This window comes from Barbus barbus, assembly GCF_936440315.1.
Source record: "Barbus barbus genome assembly, chromosome: 11".
NCBI lineage: Eukaryota > Metazoa > Chordata > Actinopteri > Cypriniformes > Cyprinidae > Barbus > Barbus barbus.
The window spans coordinates 26,932,737-26,943,164 of NC_136739.1; the positions used below are offsets into that span (position 1 = coordinate 26,932,737).

The following is a 10,428-nucleotide window of genomic DNA, read 5'->3' on the forward strand; positions in this document are numbered from 1 at the left end:
AATTAGGTATTTTTAATATCTCGATTTGATAAGCACTCTTATTGTAATATCATATAATTTGCTGTAGTAATATTACAAACTGTGATTTTCTCAGATTGAGAAGTCAAAACTTACCTGATTCTTTGAACTGCCCCTGGCTGAGGAAGCTGTGTTTGTGCTATACCAGTTGGCTCCACATACAGCTTTCCAGAGCTTACAGCATTACCCTTTATGTTACTGACCAAAGCAGTATAAATGCCCTCATCTTCTGACAACACCGTAGGAAGGCGCAGACTGGCTCTACCATCCTGCAGAACCTCCATCTGATAACGGCCTCCATGTGTGATACGCTTGCCATCTTTGTACCAGACGATCTGCAGTTGAAATAATACAAAAATTTCATTCCAGTCCTTTATTTCAACAGGCTACATATTGATGATATTCAGTACAATAGCAGTTTTGCTTGTGATATTGCTTAAACGTTATACTAACTTAGTTGGATAAATATTGAATACATTTAAAGATAACAATTTAATCTTACTTTAGGGAGAGGGGTTCCTGTCATCCTGCAATGCAAAGTTGCACTCATTCCCTCCCTGAGTCTGTAGCTTTTAACTGGAGTATTAAAGACTGGATAAATAGCATCATGTTCAGAAACACTCATATCCAACTGCTCCCCATCCTCAGTCACCAACTCCTGGTATGTAATTTTCAGCAGGCAGAACTCAATTTCTTGGATGAATCTCTGCTCCAAGTTAGATATTTGTAACTCCTGTAAAAAATGTAATTGTCAGATTCATTCTCACACTTTGTGAATTCAGAAGATGTTTGATTTTAAAATAGGATTTAACAGCTTAAAATCTTTCATACCTGCTCTGAAATGAATGACTGCATCATCTGGGTTTGTTGAGCCATCCTTCTCTGAATGAGCATCTGCTCTTTCTCAGTTACAGTCTCAACAACAGCAGGTATGTCAGCCACTTTTGGCACCTCTATTATAGTAGTTACTTCGGTCTTGAATGTCTCTTCCTGTTTCTTCATATACAGCTCATTTGCCTCTGTAAAATGCAGAAAAACAAATTAACTAACATACTATTGCCATTTATAATAAAGCTATGCAGAAAACTAACCTTCATCAAGCAGCATGGCTGAAGCAGAAATCTCTCCAAGTGGGTTTCTAGCAAAGATTGTGTACTCTCCTGCATCATCATCAAATGTCATGGAGATCTCAAGCTTGCATGCTCCTGTGTCTTTATTGTATGCTACTCTGTACCTGGAGGATGCATGAGTTTATTTCATATTAACATATTTGCATCATAGAAACTGAATTAAAGCAGAAGAAAATACATAAAAACCAAGTCACAATAGACATAAAACTAGCGCATAATATAATTTCTCATAGTTTATCCACTTACATGTACAGTGTAAAACATACCTGTATCCAGTAGTAAGTGGAATTCCACTCTTCTTCCAGTAAATATGAGGTTTGGGGCTTCCGCCAACTTGGCACTCAAAGACTATGCCATCTCCTTCCACAAGCTTTTGTACTGTGGGTTTCTTCACAAAGAATGGGGCAACACCTGCTCCAGCCTCCACAGACCCGGAGACAGCACTTATTTCAGACATGGTCTCCTCTTTGGCTTCAACTGTAACCCTGTTTTTAAACACCAAGGATTGAGGCTACAAATATTATACTGTTTTATATAGTACAACATCACAAAGATTTCCATTAACTTACTGTCTTTCATGAGCAGACATTTCAATGTGTTCAGAGACAGTAGAAAAATCCTCCCGACTTTCAATGTCTTCTGACACTGAAGATGAAAATTGAACAGTAAAAATCAGGTTGTAATCAGACAGGTCATATCATTTTAAGACAAGTCAAATCACGATCTGTTACCTTTGACAAGTAGGTAGCAAGAGGTGCTGATAGTTCCAGCCTCACTGGTAGCAGTGCAAGTGAAGCGGCCACTATCTTCAGCAAAGGCCTCACGGATCACCAAGCGGGCATAGCTGTTTTCATAAGTGATCTGGAAGTCAATTGAGTTCTCAATTCTGTAATCCTCTCTGAACCACATAATGGCTGGGGTAGGGTGGCCTGAAATCTGGCACTCCAGAGTGACAGACTCTCCCTCGGTGACAGTCACGTTCTTCAAACCCTAAACGAAGTAAAAACAGAATTAAATATCTGACACATACTAAATGTCTAAAATTAAAGGTGTACGCTATAATTTATACTAGCCAAATTAGTTGTCATGTTGGACTTACTTTAATACTTCCATGTGTACATTAATGAGGAAAAATTACTGAGTGCTCATTAACTCACAGCCACAATAGTTGGAGGCATCACTTGCTCTTTTGTGAGGGATGGGATTGCTGCAGTCTCAACAATCTGGATTGCAAAAAGAAATATTCAAATGTATAAATGTATTAGTATTATTTTTAATCTTTCTTGCAGCTTTTTCATTCACGCCTTTTCAGGCTTGTGCGGTTGAAATAGAAGAGCAAATACAAATCAGCAGTTCGTAACAATTATTTGACACAGTGTTTGATGGATAAAAGAGAAAAGATGGTGAAAGAGCATGATTCCTCCGCAAAGCAGGTGAGAGATCTTTACAGAACAGCTTGTGTTTACAATGGACAAAAAGCAGAGCGCGATATTGTAGTTGCATTCATTCAGAGTGATTTCAGTCAGATTAACTACACAAAAAAAATAGTGTGATGCCCCTGTAAATGTGTCAGAATCGTTTTGCAACTACCATAAACTACACTATTATACGTAATGAATATATATATTTAAAGCTGAATTGTAATTGATTAATATTTATAATAATAATAACAACATTATTACATAAAACATACTTGAATGATCAATGTATGGTTGAATCCTAGGATTAAAATCAAATTATTTTTCGTTTGTACACTGGTAAAATAGTTTCATGTCAGGCAAACAGTGACTGATTCTTGGCACCCTAATATTATCATTCTATTATAAGACCATCACATGACACAGGCTATCTCTAGAGCTCAGCATCTGTCCACATCCATCACAGTTAGCTTAAATACACCAACTAAATCAGTCTCACTTTTAACTACTATTCTTTTATAGAAAAAACAGGACATTTTCAGTTATCTGTTACACATTCATGCACATTTTTTGCAGGCTAAAACTTCCCAAATGTATTCTCAAGGGGGTAAAACATATAAAAAAAGGTTGGTGCAATAATTTATTTATTATTGTCACTATTAATGTCTGCCTTTATTCAGAAGATTCAAAACAACCATGATTGATTAAATTCTGTAAGTACTAAATCTATTTGTATTTGTAGTTGTATTTTCTAAAAATATAACTAATCAACTTCCAGAAACTCCTCTTCAATTTACACCCTCAGTCTAAATATACTCTAGGCACAGACTTCTGTCCAACCAAGAAAAGAAACAACTGTAAGCATACACATTTTTCCCACTTTAAGAGTAAGAAGCTGTAATTAAAAGGGTGTACATAGAGCAAATGCCATCTGTGATGATGCACACTACAAAAAAAAATAGGTTAACATTGGATTTACTATGTAAGGAGTAATGTCTTTTGTGATGAAAGTGGTTGAATAGTATGCAACAATCCCAAATCTATTCAGATGGAAGAAAATCTTTATGAAAATGTATTGCCAATTGATGTTAAATATCAGTTACAAAACTACAAAATGGCAAGTTGGTGAAACTTGCTGGGCTGCCATGCAAAATGAAGCGTGACAATTTATAGTGTGACAATGAGGTGTTAAAACAATCGTTCCTGCACCCACTGGCTCTGACGTGGTTTCATTTTCATTTCAGGTTAAAAGTAGTCTCATTAATTTGTGTGTGGTCTGCTTTTAATCTCAATCTGTTTGCAGTAGAAGACAAAAGATCCGAAATAGCTTCAAATGACCTTTTGTCAGTGACCACATACAATGCCGCATTGTCATGCTTTTTGGTACATTTCTATTCAATGCATTTTTGTATTTCTTAATTAAAATATAGTTATTCATTACTTAAAAATTTAAAGTATTTAATATGTTCCCTTTTATATTATCACAAAGACAAAATGACACTTTTTACCCACTACAGGTCATAGTTGCAAAAAATAGACCTACTTCTTTGACAGCAACTCCACCGGCTTGTTGTTGCATAGCAAAAGAACCTTCCCAATGCTGCTCCTTGTGGACAAATGTGGAGGAGGTCTGGACATGCGAGGCCCCAGTAGTCATGCTGGTATAACTGGATTCTCCTACATAACCCTCCTGCTTCCATGGAGGCAGTACATCTGCAGCCTGTGTGACTTGTTTGAGTGTAGTCAATGGGGACTTGACTGGTCTGATAGGGGACACGGACAGTCTTGAAGGGGAAGCAGGCCTACAAATAATACGGGGGGGGGGGGGGGGGGGGGTTAACAAAGGACAAATGCTACATAATAAAGAGGTTTAATGTATTGTAAAGATAAGTTAACATTGGTTACACAGAACACAAATTTTATTACATCATCATTGCACTCACTATTGATCTCAGGTAATATATTTGGAATATGTGCACTCATACAAGGTATTGGTAGATGTAACTAAAAAGTGATGTTGAAAATATACTTCACCTGTGAGGTGTGTGAATGGGGGCTTTAACAGGCCTCACAGGGGAAGGTGACTGATGGCGCGTAGCTGCGACCTTTGACACTCCGGTCAGTGGGGTTGGGGACTTGGAGGTCGGCTTAGAAGGCAAACGGGCAGGTGCCTTATGACCCAAATCACCATCCTCTATTTGCATTTCCATCATGGCTGCAGACTCAAAGGAGGCCTCCATTCTCTGTGAAGGACATGTAATACTGAGTTAACATGTTCTTTGGCAGTTAGCTTCAGGTGGAATTTTGCCAAGATGTTAACTACCTTTTCAACTCTAGCCTGGCGAGTCTGTGAAATCTGAGAAGTTGAAACAAAAGTCTTGGTCTTCTTTGCAGGCACTGCAACCTCCTCACCTGAAATGTAAAAAAAAATATATATATATAAAAAGATACATAAATACATACACACACACACACACACATATATATATATAGTATAGGCCTGCCCTATATCAAAAATATCAAGTTAATTTATTTAATTTGGAAATCAAATCAAACCTTGAACCAGAAGTTCAGCTGTAGAGGTAGTACGTCCACTGCTGTTAGAAGCACTGACAGAATAAGTTCCAGAATCTTCTGGGAAGGCCTCGGCAATCAACAAACTGTAAAGGTCTCCATCTTGAACAATCTGAAAGTCAGCAGAGCTCTGAATCTCAGCTCCCTCTCTGTAGAACTTCACCACAGGTGTAGGGATTCCTGCAACTCGAACATCTAGTCTCACTTGGCTTCCTTGTCTAACAGTCACACTCTGTAGTCTCTGAATGAAGTTTGGTGGCGCAGTTTCCACTTTGAGGCAAACAAACAAAAAAACAGTGTTTGTTTGGCACAAAAAGTAAATTTCAGAAATGTACACGGCTATTTCTATGACCGCTTACCTGTAACCAGCAGTTCAGCAGTGCTAGTGGCTTGTCCAGCGCCATTGGTGGCTCTCACAGAAAATCTTCCACTGTGTGCGGCTGTCACAGCGGGGATCATCAGAACAGCGCGGCCATCGCTGAACGAGATCTGAGTGCCGGGCAGAGCAGCAGCAGTAAGAACCTGGCCATCACGAAACCAGCTCACCTCTGGAACTGGATTACCTACAGAAAAATAGTGGAATCGATTTTAGACCAGTGTTTTCCAATCTCTTTGTCTTATATACCCCCACAGCCCAATTAGTAAAGCTCATGTACTCCTTTATCAATGGCAAAAAAATGCAGTATGATTGTACTTTTTTCTTCTGTCCTTACCACTAACTTGAGCCTCGAACGTTGCAGCACTACCCTCAAGTGCCACAACGCTCTGAAGCGGCTGTGTAAATGTTGGAGCTTGTGTTGACATGGTAGAAGGCACCCTAGGAAAAGAAAAAAAGAACCATGTAGTGAATACCACATTACAGCCAGATAATTGCTTAATGCCAACTGAATCAATTATATCTACAACAGCATTACAGTGTATGTTACTTGACAAACTAGGTGGGCTATTTTTAGCTGTAAAAAAAAATAAACAGACTAAATCACTAACACCCCCTGCCCCCACCCGCATCTGGCCATCAGCAGCCTGTCATTAGTGAGAACTGTGAATGGCAGAGCTGTTGAGTGTCAGGTCAAGCACCCATTTGAATATGTTAGAAATGTGTGAACAGCAACGTTGAGCTGTAAGATAAGGCTATGAAACACCTAAACACATAACTAATTTAACTAAAAAGTCCTAATCAACAAGATATTTCAACAGTAAAGCAGGATAGGACCAATGTAGGTGATGTTTCAAATTATTATTGGCTTACGAAAGAACATAGAGCTGAAAATGTGAGCTTCAGATGAAGCCCCCACAAGATAAGATAAATTAAGCAATTCAGTAGCAAAATTTTGTATTATTACTGGTACTATAAAATAATTTAGTCTTCTAAAAAATGCATTTTTCAGTGATGTAGTTTAAAGTGATATAACTGAAAATGTTTAGGGTATCCAAAATAACCTGAAAATGAGCATTTTGACATGGTTACAAGCACTTCACTCCAAACGTTTAATAATCCACAGTGGTCTTAATCTCAGTGACACAAAGTTTCCACTGGACAAAAAAAAAGACACATACCAGCATTACAAAAGGCTTCACATGTGTATCATACAGATATTTCCCACACATAATACAAAATATAATTTGTTTTTAGACTCTCATCTCATATAAACACTAAAACAACAAACATCACTAAACATCATTTAATAAATACAGACAAGTAAAGATCAGTACAACTGCTTAACAGAAAAGAAAGAAAGAAAGAAAGAAAGAAAGAAAGAAAGAAAGAAAGAAAGAAAGAAAGAATTCGCAGTTAAATCATCTGCATCATTAGCCATATGGAAGAAACCAACAGGTGAGAGCGGACAAGCATTGCCCATAACATGACTTGCAATCACACAGTCAAACTCTTTGTGTAATAAATATCAATAATAGATTTTTTTTTTTTTTAAATGCCAATACAAATTTTATTCTGACTAAATGGCATCATGTGGGAAGGCGGACATCCAGTATGACAGAAATGGCAGTCTCCAAAAATAATCTGTCGCTTCTTTGATTGACAGTCACCATGTGGCACATAGCTGGAGATGCAACTGATAGCTCTGCTGCTGATTCCCTTAAAAAGACATCATGGCCCAGCTGGGTCACCACTCTAATGCTATCACAGGCTATTCTTGGCTATTCTGAAATCACTGCACCATTTAATAACCTTGCACATTATTATGTTTTATAAAAGCAACATAGACTGACTATCTCATACTTGTAAAACATCAATCAAATAGCGCATTGTAAGCAACAGCACTTTTATTTTGCTTTAAAAAGGTCTGCAAGCATGTATCATTGTAGCTTATAAAAAGACTTGCTTTAATGACTGTGTTCTACAGAGTAAATGTCACTTACTTGTATCACAAGGTTGCCTACACTTGATGGGACTGTGCCCAGGTGGCTAGTGCCACAGCAACAATACTCTTATCCAAAATGTTTCCAGAAAATCCAAGGTGAGAACGGTTGGGCCCCGTTATAACCCAAAAAACAAAACTACACAGGGTCTAGACCATGTAGTTTTGCTTTTCCCTTGCAATCCCTACACCCGAGGCAAGGCTGGGAATGCTCCAACTGCTCAGAACTGCTAACATAGTTGTTTTAGTTTATATACCTCGAGCATAGACTGCATCATCACTACCAAGCCACTCCCAATTGGTCTCAAAGCATCATGGGAAAGCGATGCATTTTATGCAACTTCACACCTGTTACTCAGTGGTCCCCCTCTGAAAGGTTAATGCAAGCTTGATATACCTCTCACTCTGGAGTTTCTTCACTACATTGGGTTTTTGGATTCATTATTCATGCAAGTAAATGATTATGCTCATGCCCCATTCAATGACATGCAATGCTGAAAACCTTTATGGCATGGCATTAACCTGTTGATGACCAAAAGGAGAGACTGGCTGTCCCTGTCACTCAAAGGAAGGGCAAGGCAAGGCAACCCCCACTGTAAGGGATGGATATACTGGTTACAGAATGCTTGCTAACTTGACTATTTTTGAAATTTGTTACAATCATCCAAATTTGGGGGTGTCTTGATGAACAAAACATCACATTTCATAACTTTGTTTCAATGGCCCTGTTGACGTTTTAAAGAAATAAAAAAAAAGTAAATTTAAGCTCTAAAATGCACTGCTTTTGCAACAACAAGAGTTTGTAGCCACTGTTTTCAGTGTAAAATTCAACACCACTAAAATCTACTCATTATGCTTTAAAAGATTTTATGTCTTCAGGTCCAAAACAGTTGCTGGGTTTTAATCTTTAGCTTAGCATGTTAATGCTATTCTGGAACAGAATATCATATAAATGAATCCTAGCTGACTCTAAAATACATGTCTTTACAATAAGAATGACTCTCATGCTAAAAATTAGCTCATTACAACAGGGTAAATAAGCAAGCAGAAAGCAATATAACGTTTACATTCTCCTGACCTGGCCTCATTTATCCATGATAGTGAAATACTGATAAGCCAATGCTCCAGCCTGATTATTAAACCTTAAACATGAATAAACCTGATTATATTATAAAGCTGGGTGATGAGACACAGAAGGCAATGAAAACTGAAAGCATTAGCATCAGGCTAACATAAGCTTGCAGTTAGAGTAGGAAAGAACTGATAATGCGTGCCAAGGAGGAGTGGGCATTTCATCACAATCACATTACAAGCTAAACCAAGAGACCGCCTCTCAAACATCAATATATACATATTGCTTTAACTATTTTTATACTTTTACCAGTTACCAGATTGTTGCAAAAGGTGAGCATCGCAGTATTGGCAATTTGTGGAAAGTTGATGTTTCTAAAATGGAAGAAAAAAAAAAGAATACATTAGTGTTTAATTTTTCCTTAAACGTGCGCCAAATATTACAAGCTATTAAAAACATTTTCTTAGCATTGTTCATTGTGATCATTATTAACCATAAATTAAATAAAGACAAAAGAAAGATCCATTTACTGTCCGAATTGGTCAGAAGTTCACATGGACTCCAGTACAGTATTGGTATGAGATTGGACATTTGGTATGACTAAATATAATTTACATTTATTTTGGTCACACTTATTGTAGTGTGAATAGTATTGTCACCAAACATTAGCCATGGAAAGCAGTTTGCTTATTTTACATATCTTGCAATGCAGCAGAAAAAAACAAAAAAACAATGTGCAGTTCTGCAATGTAATATTTTGGTAAAATTCAAAGTGACAATAAAAAAACAAAACTGGTGTTTTCACCTCCCCAGCCAGCTTCCTAGTTACAGTGGTAACAGCTGCCACTAGTACTCCTGGTAGTATTCATGTTGATGCAAACAAGCCCAGAAATATAGTGTGAAAAGAGACAAGCGGGGGCAGGGAAAGAGCTGTGGGATAAGTCGCCGATTCTTACCAATCAAACAAAGTATACCAAGAAACACACTCTGGTCAGGCTCTTTTAAACTTCATTAAAACTTTAGCATTTACACAATGACAAGACAATTAAAGCTTAAGTTAGCCATCACATCTTCTGTCATTTTATCAAATAGGGTGGAATATTTAAGAGCAAGATAAATAGCAAACAATATTTTCCCACCAAAAATGTCACTTCCTGGAGGATGATGTCATTATGGAACTGGCTTGTGTTACTTAAAAAGATTTCACAAAAGACTAGTAGAATATAGCAGGTACAGGACAAGCATATATACACTATAGTGAATGATCCAAGGATAGTTTAGAACAGAATAGTCAAATTATGGTGGACTACCATGTCCCCAGTTAGACCTCTGAGTCATTCAGGGTATGTATGTAGGCAAAAAGCTAGACTGGCCAAAGCAATACAAGTGTGTGTGTAAGGACTGAAATCAAAATGTGAGACAAGAAAATAACACTTCTGGACAAGCAGCGACAGAAACAACCACTGACAGACAAAAATTCACAGCATGAATGTGATATACTGATAACCAATATTACTCATGTTAAAATAATTTGAGCAATGTTTCAGACTTTCTAGATAAACTAACACCAAATACATACAGGCATACCGTTACAGGCAGTTGTGGTACGATCCCAAGAACTAGAAAAACAGCAATATGTTTCATTATAGATATTAAAAGTGATGTTATTATTTTTGTATCTGAAACAATGAAGTATTAAATTAATATATCGATTTACCTGGATATGGATTAAGTCTGTTAATAGTAAATAATGCCAAGATCTATGCAAATACATTACTAAACCATTTGCTGAAACTTACTGAACCATTTGCTGAAATGGAAAGTTGTGCTCCACTCAG

General features: G+C 37.4%; 1 protein-coding gene across 1 annotated transcript in view; it reads right to left on the reverse strand.

Annotated features, from left to right (window-relative positions):
* LOC306877052 (titin-like) overlaps positions 1-7,744 on the reverse strand; it is a 148,070-nt gene extending 140,326 nt beyond the window's left edge. The window contains exons 1-15 of the mRNA XM_079428575.1: positions 7,520-7,744; positions 5,854-5,957; positions 5,500-5,703; positions 5,123-5,410; positions 4,890-4,978; positions 4,601-4,809; positions 4,110-4,368; positions 2,306-2,371; positions 1,880-2,138; positions 1,718-1,793; positions 1,415-1,633; positions 1,110-1,252; positions 850-1,037; positions 521-751; positions 115-353 (exon numbers count right to left, since the gene is read on the reverse strand). Coding sequence (XP_079284701.1) covers positions 115-353; positions 521-751; positions 850-1,037; positions 1,110-1,252; positions 1,415-1,633; positions 1,718-1,793; positions 1,880-2,138; positions 2,306-2,371; positions 4,110-4,368; positions 4,601-4,809; positions 4,890-4,978; positions 5,123-5,410; positions 5,500-5,703; positions 5,854-5,944 — 2,561 coding nt within the window. The 5' untranslated portion in view covers positions 5,945-5,957; positions 7,520-7,744. The remainder of the gene's footprint in view (positions 1-114; positions 354-520; positions 752-849; positions 1,038-1,109; positions 1,253-1,414; positions 1,634-1,717; positions 1,794-1,879; positions 2,139-2,305; positions 2,372-4,109; positions 4,369-4,600; positions 4,810-4,889; positions 4,979-5,122; positions 5,411-5,499; positions 5,704-5,853; positions 5,958-7,519) is intronic.
* Between the last annotated feature and the right edge of the window lie 2,684 nt (positions 7,745-10,428).